At 44.0% G+C, this 14,835-nt stretch overlaps 1 protein-coding gene across 5 annotated transcripts in view; it reads left to right on the forward strand.

Annotated features, from left to right (window-relative positions):
* The window catches only part of MAPKBP1 (mitogen-activated protein kinase binding protein 1), a 119,293-nt gene that overhangs the window by 99,096 nt on the left and 5,362 nt on the right, over positions 1–14,835 (forward strand). For 2 of the 5 annotated variants that reach the window (XM_082239208.1, XM_082239209.1), the window contains 10 exons: positions 1,215–1,363; positions 1,999–2,048; positions 3,402–3,638; positions 4,058–4,227; positions 5,684–5,820; positions 6,944–7,123; positions 7,688–7,763; positions 8,924–9,225; positions 10,065–11,129; positions 14,282–14,370. In XM_082239208.1, the coding sequence (XP_082095334.1) occupies positions 1,215–1,363; positions 1,999–2,048; positions 3,402–3,638; positions 4,058–4,227; positions 5,684–5,820; positions 6,944–7,123; positions 7,688–7,763; positions 8,924–9,225; positions 10,065–11,129; positions 14,282–14,370 (2,455 nt within the window). The remainder of the gene's footprint in view (positions 1–1,214; positions 1,364–1,998; positions 2,049–3,401; positions 3,639–4,057; positions 4,228–5,683; positions 5,821–6,943; positions 7,124–7,687; positions 7,764–8,923; positions 9,226–10,064; positions 11,130–14,281; positions 14,371–14,835) is intronic. The other 3 variants (XM_082239211.1, XM_082239210.1, XM_082239212.1) reach the window with 3 other exon arrangements.

Below are 14,835 nucleotides of genomic sequence, written 5' to 3' on the forward strand. Positions count from 1 at the left end.
AATGGATTGATGGAGTGTGATGTCATCAGAGCATGGATGACACCTTGTCCCCAATCCCTAACATATTTTGGAAGTGCAGCACTGAGGGAGGCCAAAGGCAATTGGAACAGGCCATCTGCTCAAAGGCAGGCTCAGCAAGCCACCCCCACCCCCTGCAGTCATTCTAGATGACTCAGGACAGTGTTTTAAGAGCGGACTAATTTGAAAAATAAGGATTCTCTATTTGCAGAAAATAAGTTGGTGCCCCTTAGCCCTATTTCTGTACTGCTGGCAATTTGCACATTGCAGGGAAAGTTATTCCCTCTCCAGGCTGCCCTGTATTTGGTAGATTAAGTTATTTTTGTCTCCAGAATAATGCCTAGCTCGAAACACCTACCTGCAGCACTCATAGCAGTTGCTAATGGCAATCATGGCTTTCCTTGTGCAGAGTCATGGAATAGGTGTGATGTCAATGGGTTTAAATGTGACATTTCTTGGAAATGGGCAGTTTTGGCTGCTTTGGTTCAGTTCTTGCTTTGCCTGAAAGGGGAAAATGTGAGTCTCTCTGGGGAAGGTTTATGCTCAGAGCTCATACCAGGAATGCCTGCCTTATCCATTTTGATTAAGGATCCATCCCAGGTATTCTAAGCACTCTTTTATTGTGTAGCAGTGCAACATAACACTGAGTTATGGTGCGCTGGTCTTACATTGCCAACTGTCTTTTCTCATAACTGCATTCTTTGACCTTCCTTCCTTTCCCTGCAGGGATCAAATTTGCCTCTGTGCAGCACAACAAAATTCATATTGTGCTTTATAAAATTAAATCACGAAAGGATGAGAAGAAACATCTAAAGGCACAAATAAATAACTTTCAAGTGCCTTAGATTATTAGTAGGAGAGATTTATATGTGCACGCAACTCTCCCACTAAAACCGATGGGACTTGAAAATTGCTTAATGGTGCCTCAGAGTGCTATGTTAAGGATTTGTGGTGATGTGTGTTTCTAGCCATTTTAATATGCTTTCACCATATCTGTGGACCAGTAGCACTTTTAAGGTAAGTTTTCTGGAAGTCAGAAAGACTTACATCTAATTTCCATCTTCATCCCTCCCATTTAAAGTTGCTGTGGCTTAATGGTGGCATTCTGGAGCTGTGCGCAAGAGTGTTTTGAATAAATAATGTTGATGCTCACCGTATACCTTATGCCAATGCTTCTCTTCATTCTGCCTTTCTAGGCACGAGTCGGTCTCTGTCCTCTCATCTGTGCCAGTGCTGTCATCGGACAGTGACAAAGATGGTGAAGATGAAGGGAATGAGGAAGATGAGCTACATGGGCTGCAGTCCTTCCAAGTGCAGACTAATGGCAACACTGAAAGGGATTCAGGTATATGGGAAGAGGAGCATATGGTATTCTGGAAGGAAGTTTAACCCAAAGATAGGGAATAAAGAAAGAGCCAGGAGAGAAGCTGACAGCTGGGCTTGCACAGTTCCTTGCTGTTTTCTTCACACAGCCCTCATGGTCCTTGCAAGGAGAAAGTACTGTGTACCAGCAGCGCACAAGCACACTTGGCAGCCATTCCCCACAATTGTGCCAGCATGCGTTTCCAGTTCTTACAGAGTGTTTCTCCAAACAGTTGTGGCCCTGGAGTAATTCATGTAGAGAGAGTATGGCAGAAAATGACTCAGAATGAACCCGGCACGAAATCTAGGACAATGGCTATATGAGATTGTCCAACTGAATGTATATCTGTGCCAACAGCTGACAAAGCTGAGACGGGAAGTTGGTGCTGTTATTTCCACTAGGGAATCATAAGAATTCTAAGCAGATTACTACTTAATTAACCTACTAAAACGAGTGATATGTGAATGCGTATATTCATAGGGCTTAAAAAGAAATGGGTTCTGTTGTGATTTATCTTTGTTTAATCAAAGATGTTGCACACAGATTGTGTGTGAAAGAGCTTTGTGATGGTGGGAAGAAAATCAGCTTTGTTGACTTGTGTATTTTTTTCCTCCTAGATCCAGATCTTTCTCTTTCAAGAAGCTTTTCCCACTGGGAAATGAGGAGGGTGAGTTTTCAATACATTAAAAAAAACCCCAACACCTCTGAAATGTAAGAACAACAGCTGAAGAGCAGATGGATATTCACAGAGTCAGCCTGCCCTAAGATGCATGATATATTGATGTAGTCTTCACACCACGCCTTTTCTATAGCCTGCCAATTTCTAAATGCCCAGGCATACACAGATTCAATTACCAGTATATCTAGCAGCTTCAGCTTCTCCAGTGCACCGACTGTGTGGAGGTTGTTACCTGCTAGGTACAAGATGTACCTCTTTGTTGTGTTAGGCTCTCCACTGCAGATCTCCTTAAACAGGCTGAGGACTGCTGAGAAGATGTCATTTATTCTTAGAAAGCTGGTTGGCATTGAGAGGCATATATTCTGAGAGTGCCATGGATGCTTCCAGTAGGAATGTGTTCCCAAAACGGAATGGATCATGTCTGAATTGGTAGTACCACCTTGCCACCTATTTCAAGACAAGCTTGTTCATCAGCTTGTCAGCTATGCAGGTAGCAGAGCTTACATCCTGCGTGCTGGCAGGGAGAACCAAAGTGAACACAACTGACTTGTTTTCTGCAAACCGGTAATTATTATTTGTCATGACATGTGAATGCAACCAGTGCCTCTTGAGGCTTAATGCCATCAGAAATGGTATAAGATGCCCATCCCTCTCCCTCCTCCCCTCTGGCCTGGTTTATCCTCTGACACAGACTAAATATTTTACTCAAAAGTGCAGTAGGAGCACCCTATCTCCTCAGCTGATCAGAGGCCATTGTGCTCGGCCAAACCCTTTTTGAAGACAGGGACACATTTGGAAATCTACAGCTATCACAAGCACCGCAAAATGCCCATTTGACAGAAGAAAAATTGGTGATGTGCATAACTCCGCCCCTAAATCAGGCAAAACAGAGAAAACATAATTTCAAAAAATCAACCAGGAGTCTTGTGTGGATGGAGGGGTGCCTCAGCACTGTGGTGCCCATGCTTTTCTAGGAAAAACATGGAGAAGTTTCCTAGGATCAAGCAGCAGTTATCTGTTCTGTTGAAACCCAAGGTCTTTCAGATATCCCAAGGTTTTGCACTGGTGGGTGAAACTAGATACTACTGAAAATATGTGTAATGTTTAAATAACGGCACCACAACATAGTGAGGACATGTCCTTTCTTGTTGCCTTATCTCTATGATTTTGTTCTGACTGTCCTTTTTAAGAGATCTTATTCTGGCCTTGCCTTTTCATCTCCTTTTTTTTTTTTTTTGCTATGATAACTCTGTGGCATTCTGCTCCTCTGAGCAGATTCATTAACAATTCAGTCCTGCTCCTTTGGCGTTGCTTTTTACAAGTTACTTCATTTTCCTTTAGGCAAAAGAGATGGCAATGATTCAGTGTTCGGAGGCCACCATGAGCAAGGCGCCTCGCCAGCGTGGTCGTTGGTCGCAACCCACAGGCAGCCTAGAGATGACGGTTAAATCCATGCTTGACTTGCGGCAGCTGGAGTCTTTCTCCGTCTCCCGCTCTGCCAGCCGAGATTCTCTTTCCCAGGTCAGCAATGGGGATGACCAAGAAGAGCGTCCAGATCTCCCTCTGTGTGTCAACAATGTAAGAGCTTCCCTTCTTAATGCAAGAGATGAGAAACTACCACATGGGAGGGATGGCGTTCTGCAACGAAGCCTCTGACCTTTTTGAATTCTGACCAGGGGATACTATAATACGATAATATTACGTGGGTAGTAAAGCAGTGCATTGGATCCTGCTCTGGGCTTTAGATGGAGCAACCATCATGACCAATCAGCTGCCAGACCAATGTTTGCTGGGAATTGTAGGAATATAAAAACCATGAATAAAAGATATTCTGCTTCTTTGCTCCTTAGAACAGAATCAGTAGCCCGACTGGCAGGCAGGTGGATAAGGCTAATGAGTTGGCTCATGCCTCTCTGAAGTGGCATTGTTAACTGCAATTTTTCTGCATGATGCTTTACCAAAGCTAAACTAGCTTTGTTTCTGCATTGATATTCTAGGCTGGAGGCTCTGCAGCTTCTCAGGAAAACCAGCCTTGTGTTCGACCCCAAGTTATTCGCCTTGTGTCCTGTGAAGGGGGGATTTTCCCCCAGGAACTGGAACCTTCGGAGAGCGAGGAATGTGTCATTTACCCAGAACAAGATGAGATGCACCCTACAGATGTTAGCAGGTAAAAAAAAAAAATTCCTTTTTTGCGCCTTGCTTTTAGCTAATTAAGGTTGTATGCCCGCCCCCCCCCTTCCCCAAAGGAAAAATAATAATAATGATTTGATGATCTGGGTGAGGCACCATGCTGTCCACCACATTCCAAAGTTACTGGTGGGTTTTATAAATGTTGGCCTGACTGTAGCATGCAGGCCGCAATGAGATGAGGCCCGTTAACATAATCTTTGCTTGTGAGCAAGTCGTACATATGAATTACTGCTGCCAGATTTCTCCTTGGATGACTGTCTTGTGAGTTTCTTGTCCTCTCCTGCTCTCCGTCCTCTTCTTTCACGCTTGCCTGGTTTTGAATTTAGTAAGAGAATGCCCGAGCTTGTTCTTAAAACAACTAAAACAGTGGTTGTTTGGAGATGCCACTAACATGACTTGGAGGAGTCATGCGGTATAATAAAAATATTGGAAGAAACCGGAGAGACTTCGGCCTGCTTCCAGCGATCTCTCCCTTAATTATAACATTTAACTCTCCCTTCCCTCTGTAGCTGTTTCATTTCCTCGGCTTCCAACGTACAGTGTTACGATTGTGGGCTGTGGATGCGCCTCCACAAGCTGTTACACTCTGAAGGGTGCTTTTTTATATATATAAAAAGGCTGACTATTAGTGCTCTTCCCACCTCACCTCACCCCTCCCCCCACCCCGCCACTTCTGCTTTATGTTTCTAATGTTACAGTTCTAAGATTTAAACAGAGCAGATTGTGGACTCCTGGAGCTGTCAGGCAGTGGGGGGAGGTCATTCTGGGCAGCGTTTGGAAGCCTGATGGACACGGCACGCACAGAACTTGCAAGCTGTGGTACAGTTAGTGTAAATAATATTCTCAGCATTAGTGACCTTCATGCTTGAGTTCAATCGCAATGACTAGGCGGATTTAAACATAAAAGAACTCCCAAGTATTCCATAAACAGAAAGCCTTTTCTTTCAGCCACGGAGCTAAGAGAAGCTGCGTTAAGCTAAACATACACTGCTGGAGTTAGGACCGAGAGCTGTTGTCATGGTGATGTGTGGAGTCTCTTAAAATGCCATATGCAAACTGGTTTTTCCTCTCATTGGCTCGGTTATCTGTAAGGATTTTCACATATGGTATAGACACAGATGGTAGCTTAGGCCTCAATTTTTCTGTGGATGTGGCTCTTGAGTGTCTTTTAGTTGATGAGGAAAATACGAGAGAGAGAGAGAAGGAAAGAGAGAGAGAGAGAGAATAATGGAAATGGAAGGGGAAAGTCCAAATGTCACTGTACAAGCTCTATGAAGTGCAAAATGTGCATAAATGGTGAAAAGGTTAGGCATTACAAAACTTATTTTTTGCAATGGTGGGAAGTTAGTAGCACAGGTAAGGTCTTTAAGGGTGTAATAGTTTAAAAGTTGTCAATGCTGGTTCTCACACTTGATTCTTCCCCTCTCTCTCAGCGAGTTCCAGGTAAAAGCACTTCCCCATGGGAAACTAGGTAGAGGCTACCACAGCAACGGGTGCCCAGATAAACACAGCCCTGACAGTGCCTGCTCCGTGGATTACAGCAGCAGCCGCCTCTCAAGCCCTAATGAAGGTGAGATATTTTTAACTATTTGGACTTGTGCCCCACCCCCATTCTGAAAACTTCAGCAAGATGCTACCTACAGATAGCAGGGACAAGAAGGGGTCAAAATGAAATATATAAAACAAAAACAAGTACCACACCAGGCCAGCTTAAGCTTGGCCACCAGAAAGCATTCCAGATGAAAAGGTTTTGCATGCGTCTGATACGTGTTTGAAATACTGGCAGACATTTGACTTTCTCTGATATTCTCATTGCACCTTTGTGGGTGATTGAATATCTTTCTTCTGTGGTACCTCCAGGTTAGCCCTACTGGGAGAACTGATATACAGAGGCTCTCCTGGACCAGAGCTACATCTCACAGCTGGTGCATGGCCTTTGCTGCAAACAACCATCTCCTAAGTTTCTTTCCCCACCGCAAAAATATGTATATGCGAAATCCCAAACCAGGATTTGCCCCTTTCTCTCAGGAACCCCACCCACCCCCCAAAAAATTTAGAGCTAAACAACACCATTCACACAAAAAGCTCTCAACCACATTCCCAAATGGGCAAAGGGAGATTTCCTTCCCCAATGCCAAACAGCAAGTGCAGTGGGCAGAGCCACAGAAAGACACCAAATGGAAGCAGCTGCTGGAATGGAAGAATTGGGAGCATGCTTAGAGTGCACTGCTGACTCTTCCTTTCAAATTTGGCATTGCAGCTTTACCTGTCCAACATCTGGTGTCATTTGATGGACACAGGTGGGTGTGGTTCGGGCTAAACTGAATAGGGAGACCTGGTGGGCCAGTTTAGGTTTGAGGTTCTCATATGGATTAACAACTGGGGAGGGTTGTGGGAGAGGAGACTGACTTGTTCAAGCATCTAACAACTTATTTTAAGTACCCAAGCAAAGGGTGGCATGCAGAATTCAGGGTTAAATAAACAGTGGGGTGTTAATCCCCCTCTCTGTATTAAGCAAGAATTTCTCAGGAATCAGGAAAGGCCACCTTTTCCCTGTTCTACTTTCCTGAACTCCCACCATTCCTACATAGGAATAAAATGCTCCAAGTTCAGGGCCAACCACAAACCTGAACCCTCTCCCTGCAGTCTACATTGTTGTGCGAGTTATGTTTGTGTCATGTTCTCCACTTTAGATTCTGAGAGTACAGAACCTCTTAGTGTGGATGGTACGTCTGATCTGGATGAACAGGTGGGAGAAGAGGATGAGGAGGATGTCAGCACTGGTGTGTTGGAAGGAGATGTCCCCAGGACTCCAGATCAGGAGAAGTTCCTCAAGCAGCATTTTGAGACCCTCGCCAGTAACGGTGAAAAGGGTACATTTTCAAAACCAGTGGCAACTCTTGACCTTTTTGTGATTCTCCCAAATGTATTCCTACTAAATCTACTTTAGACTATCAGTGTCCCCACCTGTTGTGACTCTCCTGTGACAACTGTGGAAGCAAATGTCATTGGTAGAATAGAGAAAATAATACCTGTAGACCTCCTGCAAGTTTGGTGGCACAATGAATGGAGCCTTGTCAAAATGGCAGCTTCCTCTTTTTTGCTGACCTATGGGCAAAGTAATACAGTACTGACTTGACTCATGTTTGTGCTGGGAATTGAGTAGAAATGCAGTGGCCCCTAGTGGTAGACTTTGCAATGTTAAACGTTGTGATGAAGCGTAGAATTGGAAGAACAAGAGTATCTGGCACCTTAAAGACTAACCAGTTGATTCTGGCATAAGCTTTGATGGACTAGAGTCCATTGCAATTCATTCATTCATAAAATATGTATATGCTACTATGTCAGAAAAACATGTATCAAAGCAGTCTACAGCAACAAAACTGTACAATGAAAACCTCCTAATTTGTGTACATTTCCCCCTTTTTAATTCGTAGGTGGATCATGCAGGACTCTGGAGAGAACGGAAAACAGTATTTCTTCTCGCTTTCTGTCCCAGTCTCCTGCTCTCAGGTACAGTCACAGTTTTCCTTACTGCTGGAGAGTCCGGCCTTGCTTTGGCTCAGGCATGACAGCCTCATCTCTTTAACCTTCTGCTCCTGGTGCACCTTAGCAAAAAAGGCTTGCTCTTCTGAAGACCCAGGTTCTTCTATAAAAAGACTGCGTCTGTTTTGGGAGGGTGATTTGGAAAGGCCCAAGTACCCCAATGTTCAATCATGGTGGCTGTCTTTGCTTCTCTTTCTTCAGTCTTCCTGCGAACTTCACAGCTGTGTCGATGAATCCATTTTAGCTGATATAAGAACTAAATTTTGCCATGTGGTTTACTCTTCACCATTTATGCGCTATAAATTGATTTTGCATTTCATTCAGCTTGGACAGTGAAAAAATCTTATTCAGTCTTGCTTTACCAATGAGCTTTAATCTGGTTTTCTTCCATTAGTAAACTCCTTGTTTTGCTGACTAAACTCCAGACACTGCATTAGTTTTTTTTTACAAAATTATTATTTCAGGAAGCCTGTTAAATCTGATGGGGGCTGGAAATTGTGATCTTGTGTATTAGAAAAGGGCGTCTATGAATGTTAGGGTTTACTGAGCACATGGTTCTGGTTTTTTGCTAAAGCAGCAAACAGAAGAGCAGTCTACCCTGATTGCCTACAACTGTATGCTGAGGCCTTTAGGTTAGTGCTAACATCCTGCTTTTCAGGTAGAAGAGGAGACGGAAAAGCAGGCACAGATATCCCATGAGTGCAGGTCTCTTTCTCTAGAGCGTTTAAGTGGACTAAAGTGAGGGCCTGAATCCAGTAGCATGCTGAGCTGAGAAACCTTAACCCTGATTATAACTATGGCTTATCTTCCCTTGCTGAAACCTCTCCGTTTCCCCCCTTTCACTTAACCCTCCTATATAGTAGTCTTGTCTATGATTAGTCTATGTTCACCATACATCCAAGGGGAAAATGTGTTTCTATGAGGATTTTGGCAGTAAGAGCTTGTCTTGTTGTCATGTAGAATCATAGAAATGTTGGGTTGGAAGGGACCCCTAGGGTCATCTAGTCCAACCCCCTTAAATGCAGGAACCACAGCCCCAAATTAGCTACATAGCACTGTTTTATTTTTATTTCAAATGGTGATGGTATTGTGATTTTATATATTCTGCCCTGTCTTTGTCTCTATAGGCAACTGTCACTTTCTTCATCAAATCTGGTATTGGATCGGAAGCCCGCTGAGTTGCCTGACTTTCAGAAGCAAGTTTCTGTTGAACTGCTGAAAAATGGGCTTGACCACCAGAACATGGCCCTGGAGAATGGCATCTTCCAAAACGATGTTAATTCATTTAGATCACTCTATATGCAGAGAAAGAGGAAACCTGCGTTAGAGATCAACAGGGGTCCTGGAAGACCACCTGGGCCTTTCCCCGATAGTGATGGGGCAGTGGTGATGAGGAAATCCCAGTCAGTTCATGACCTTGTTCATAATGGTAAGGAAGTGGCTGGGTATTGTGGAAATCGTTAAAAGCAAAAGGCCTCCAAAATAGAAATCTGCCCAGCATTGGAGATGAGAGCCAATTATCTACCAGCTTTGGAGCCGGGCGGGGGAGATAGTCCCTGTCAACACCACAGGTACCTCCTCTATGCCTTGCGGGTGACCTGAGCTGGAGAAACGCAGAAAAAATTGCTGTCACTGGGGACGGCAAGAGGAGGACTTAACCTGCTTCCTCTGGAAAGCACAAATTGTTTAAAGGTGTTAGAGATACTAGGAGCAGTTCACCTGGAAATTCCTTTACGGGAACTCAAGCGAAAGTCATGGAATCACCGTTTATTTTAGTGCAGCTTGTGCAGATAACACTCCTAGTGAAACTCTCCCACTTACAGCCTTAGTGTGGTTTTGCATGTATAACTGGGGCTGCTTTTACTTTGTGTGATGCTCTGCATCAATCAAAGAAGCATTCCACACCTACTTTTATTAATATTCCTATGATTCCCAAGCCTTTGTTCGTAGCCCTCTGACTGCTTTTTGCTGTAAAACAAACACATTTTTTTGCAAATACGAGGTGGCGTTTGCAATAATCCCCATCACACAGAGCAAAGGTTAAAACAGTATATGCAGTGCTATCTCTGGTCACATATTGAGTCAGAAATTGAGACAACAGGGTGTCTGGAACATGGGGCAGTTGCTCAACATGATTCCCTGAACATAGTTGTTTTGTCTAGTGCTTCATCCAGGAGCTGAAATGAAATAGTAATGACATTAAAAAGCTGGAGCTATTTTGATTGTCTCCAGACCAGTTTTGTGCACTTATTTCTTCCATTTCCACAGATAAGGTTCCAGGAGGGATGCCTTCTGCTAGGCAACGTCCTCAGACCCTAATGGTAGGTGAGAAAGATCCAAGGTCCAATAGCTGTCGGGTTCTGTCTGCAACTCTATTGAAGACAGATGGCTCCAGCTCTCTGCAAGCCAAAGACAGCAAAGCTGCAAAACCAAAGTCCTACATGAGCCCCACCACTAGCTTCATGGCCAAGATGTCCCGCAGCGTATCTGTGGGAGAGAATCTATGCCTTGGCGACTCTGCAGAACACCTGGCTGAGGTGAAGGTCAGCCCTCAAGTACCAGAGAAGACACAGTTGAATCCTTTAGGGGACACTGAGAAGAACAAGCCGCTTGTGAAGGAGAATGGCCTCGTGAAACCTCCTCTTCAGCAAGCTACAAGTTCTTCATCACCCAAATCCTTTCACAGCAAGCTAGCTTCCAACCGAGCCCATTTGATCCTTGACATCCCCAAATCTCTGCCTGACAGACCGACTTTGGCTTCTTTCTCACCGACTGCCAAATCAAAACCACTGCTGGAATCTCCCCAGTCACCTGCTGGCACTGGTATAAAGAAGCACTCATTTCCTGAAGGATGGGCCTCCAAGCTGGAAAACCAAGCAGCTGTGCCACTAGGCCTTGGTAAAAGTAGCCCAGCAGGTCCCTTTACAGAGACTCTAAAAGAGAACCATACGTTGTTGAGGACCCAAGTCCAAGTCCAGCTTGAACCGGGGGCTACTAACCCCAAACTGAAAGAGTTTTCAGATGGTCTGCACCCAAAATCTCCAGAATACAGACCACTGAGATGCAAAGAGATAATTGGCAGCACTGGTTGTGTGCCGGAGAATCAGCTTGAGCTTTGCTCATGTGAACCAAGCAGGCCAAGGTCTCCCACAACTGTGGCAGCCCTGGCAGAGGACTCAGGTGTGCACGGATACCCATCTCTAATCTTCTTCCCCCTTCTGTCTCCTGTCTTTGTGAATCGCTTCACACTTCCATCACATTTCTTTACATCCAGCTTCTGGCCTGTCTCGTCCTGTCTGCACCTGTCTCGTTCCATAAGCCATCCTTTCAATGGTGAGACATTTCAATCTGGCATTCATTTTTTTTCCTTTTCTGTCCTCAGTTTCTGCTTCCAGTTTGTCTTGTGTTCTGTGTTAGCTCTAGCAAATGTTGTGGCTCAAGCGACGATCCACTTGGTAGGACTAGCACAAGAGTGAATATATAGTTTTAAAGTAAAGCTGTACACTAGGTGAAGGAAAACCTTTGCCTGACTTTCAGTGGTAAGGTTATTTATCATTTGTTTCATAATCTTCCATTGATCACTGCCAACAGTGTCTTCCTGTGCTCACTTGTAAAAAGGGAAATCCTGGACTGACACTAATGAGAGAAAGAACTCATTTATTATATATAGAGAACATGGCTGGCAAACAAAGCTAGCCAATGTGTAGTTGCTTTGCTACCCTTAATATCCTATGTGAATATATTAGTTGAGTTAAAAATGGCAAGTTTTCTTCAAGGTACCCTTGCTTATTTTAAATGTGCAGCCATTGCTGCTGAGGTGTGGGGCAAATCATGTCTGGAGCTTGTGGAAGTAAATTCCCACTGTTCTCAGGTTTTCCAAGCTGCTCCAGAGTGAAGTTTTGGAGTCCAGTTCTCTCTTGGAAAGATGTGCCTGCAGCATGTTTGGTTAGTTAGCTAACAGCAGAACAGGCCTTTTCTCAGTTGCATTTGATGGTTATATGCCATACAATGCATGGTCATCTACCACAAGCCACTCCAATTTTTTTTTGACTTGGTTTATATTGAAGATCAGGGACGTGGGTGGCACTGTGGGTTAAACCACAGAGCCTAGGACTTGCCGATCGGAAGGTTGGCGGTTCGAATCCCCGTGACGGGGTGAGCTCCCATTGCTCGGTCCCTGCTCCTGCCCACCTAGCAGTTCGAAAGCACGTCAAAGTGCAAGTAGATAAATAGGTACTGCTCCGGCGGGAAGGTAAACGGCGTTTCCGTACGCTGCTCTGGTTTGCCAGAAGCGGCTTGGTCATACTGGCCACATGACCCGGAAGCTGCACCCCGGCTCCCTCAGCCACTAAAGTGAGATGAGCGCCGCAACCCCAGAGTCGGCCACGACTGGACCTAATGGTCAGGGGTCCCTTTACCTTTACCTATATTGAAGATCCCCTGAAATAGAATCACTTTAACAGGAAGAGGCAATTAATGTTTTCCTAAGATGTAGCATGTTTCTTTACTGACACACCCCTGCAAATGGGTAAGGTGTGAAACATGAAGAGAGAGACGCTCACTAGAGTGTGTTAAAAAGAAGTTTGATTTTTGTTAATATTCTGCCATCTCTGAGCAATGAAGGCAGCTAACAACCAATAAATCTACAAGACATCATAAAAGGCAACATGTAATTAATAAAACATCACAACATCCCTAAAGAAGATAAATGTAAGCTCAGTGTAAAAAACAACCCCAAACCCCTTCCCATAAAGTATCATCAACATAAAGCAGCATTTAATAAGTCCACCTGAGTGACTGTTTTTCCTGTGTCAGGCTGTGCAGTTAATGCTGTGCAATTCCATAAAATTTGTGTTGTAGCTAATATAAAAAGTGCTGCAACCAGATGAATAAAGCACAGGGCTCTGGGCAATAGGAGGGATGGATGGGAAACTGAGTTCTAATATTCTGTTCTGCTATTAACTTGCATGTAACTTTGGTACAAAGTTACCTAAACATTTGCTCTCAGTCTTTTCCCATCTGCTGGATGTGCACATACTTCTCACTGATAACAGTACGTTGAGATCTATGGAAGAAAATGCTGTGGGATTTGAAGTATGAGAACAATTCGTGTTCTGATTTAGCAAGAGTAATAGACAAGATAATGGAAGACAATGTATTCACACTGTAAATTAACAAGAAGATGAAGACCATGTGGATCTGAGGCGTTAGCTGGCACCAACCCCTCTCCTTGTGTGTTTCCCCCACCCCCCACTTCAGAAACCCACAGACCTTTTGTTTTAACTTGTTATTTACTAGGAGGATTTTTAAGTGGCTCTCATGTGAGTTATGATGCGGGAGGACAGAATAAAGGTCGAATCATGCCTGTGTATGTGTGTCCCACTTCTATGTCTATCATCTTTGTCTCACTACATGCCTTCAGATGTCCGACCTTGCTTGGTTAATGAGTTGGCAACCAAGCAGACAAAGTTGCCTGCCTTTTAAATAAGGGCAGGATAGCAATGTACTGCTGAAATGTGCTTCCCTCAATCATCCCTCTACCCCATGTTGTTTCTCACCCTTAGAATGCTTATAAAAGAAATATGCTTCTTTGTTGCCTGTTTGAATTATGTTTCCTAATGTATAGTTAAGTTCTTTGTTTAGGCAAGTATTTCTCAGACTTCTAATAACACTGGCACGCTGCTTTCTTAATTAAATTTGGAGGTAGACTTTTACATTTGCACTTCAGTTTAATTTTGGAGAGTAAGTATTTCCGTCCTCAGAGGAATCTACTGTGTGTTTCCTGCTTGTATCATGCTTGGGATCTGCCTCCTGATTGGAAAGAGGCAAGTCTGGAGCGATGGGTTGGCAGCAGAAACGCGATGTGCAGCCTCTCATGATGGCAGGAAATAATCTGTATCTCTAAATACGGAATGGTTTGAATGATTCAGTCACATATGATGCAGAGTTGTGGCAGAAATTCCTGTTACCATTGGAGGATTATTTGGAAGGAGGCTAGGTCAACAGCAGAGTGAATGGTGCAGTGAGCAGCCTCCCTTTGGGATGGCTGCTTTGGCTTCACAGGAATTTTAAAACTATGAAGCTAATTTCTCACAGTGCATGTTTTTAACAGCCAGAGAAAATGTGCCACTGAAATGCTCATTATATCTTTGGGGGAAGAGATATTCAGGTGCAGCTATAGAGAATGCCCTCTTCCTAGGTGCAGCAATGCAGGCCACAGCACCATTAAGACTGGCTCCCTTCAAAGGCTTAACAACTTCTCCTATGAGAGAAGTTGCTCTCTATTCATGTTAGTGCATAGTATAGAATGAACAGTCTTATGCAAGGATTTAAAGAATTATTGAGATGGGTGGGTGAGGCCAATGTATGAAATGGCTAGATTCTCTGCAGGGTTTCCCACCGTCTCAGGACAGTGGGCAGGGCTGGAATGGTACTTGTGTTCTACTTAGCGCCTTTGTATTCTGTCTCTCCCCCCCCCCCAACAGGAGGCTCTTCAGTCAGCATTGAGCAATGCAAGCACGTTGTGTCTGAGCTCCAAGACAGTATGCGCAAGGCCATCCATCTATACCATATGGTAAGTCACGCTTTCATTCCAGCTAGTCACTTGGATCTTAATACTTATATGTGATTATCTTAGACTAATTGGAAACATATGGTTAAGACTGCAAGCAGAGGTCCTCTAAATTTTCGTTCTGGAGCAGATACCTGTGTACTTACAAGCCCTTTGAGTAGTTGTGTGGATCACCATTCTGTGGCAAGGAATTCTTCCAGATGGGAGTTTATTGTAGAATAGTGTTTCTCATGCACATGGGTGTTTTTTGCAGTGGTTACACAACGTTGTTGCCAAAATGCCAGGCCCCGCCCCCCAGCCCTTTATACATTTTAATCCATATTTTCATTTCTGTAGAAAATCTCATAAGTAAAAACAACCCATTGTACACCTGCAGAACCTTTCTCTTGCCAGGGTTTAAACTCAGCCCAAAACTTAAGTGAGATGCTGACCCAGCATGGCCATTCCCAGTTCAGATGTTACAGAGAG

The sequence above is a fragment of the Podarcis vaucheri genome (assembly GCF_965113315.1).
Source record: "Podarcis vaucheri genome assembly, chromosome: 1".
NCBI classification, from domain to species: domain Eukaryota; kingdom Metazoa; phylum Chordata; class Lepidosauria; order Squamata; family Lacertidae; genus Podarcis; species Podarcis vaucheri.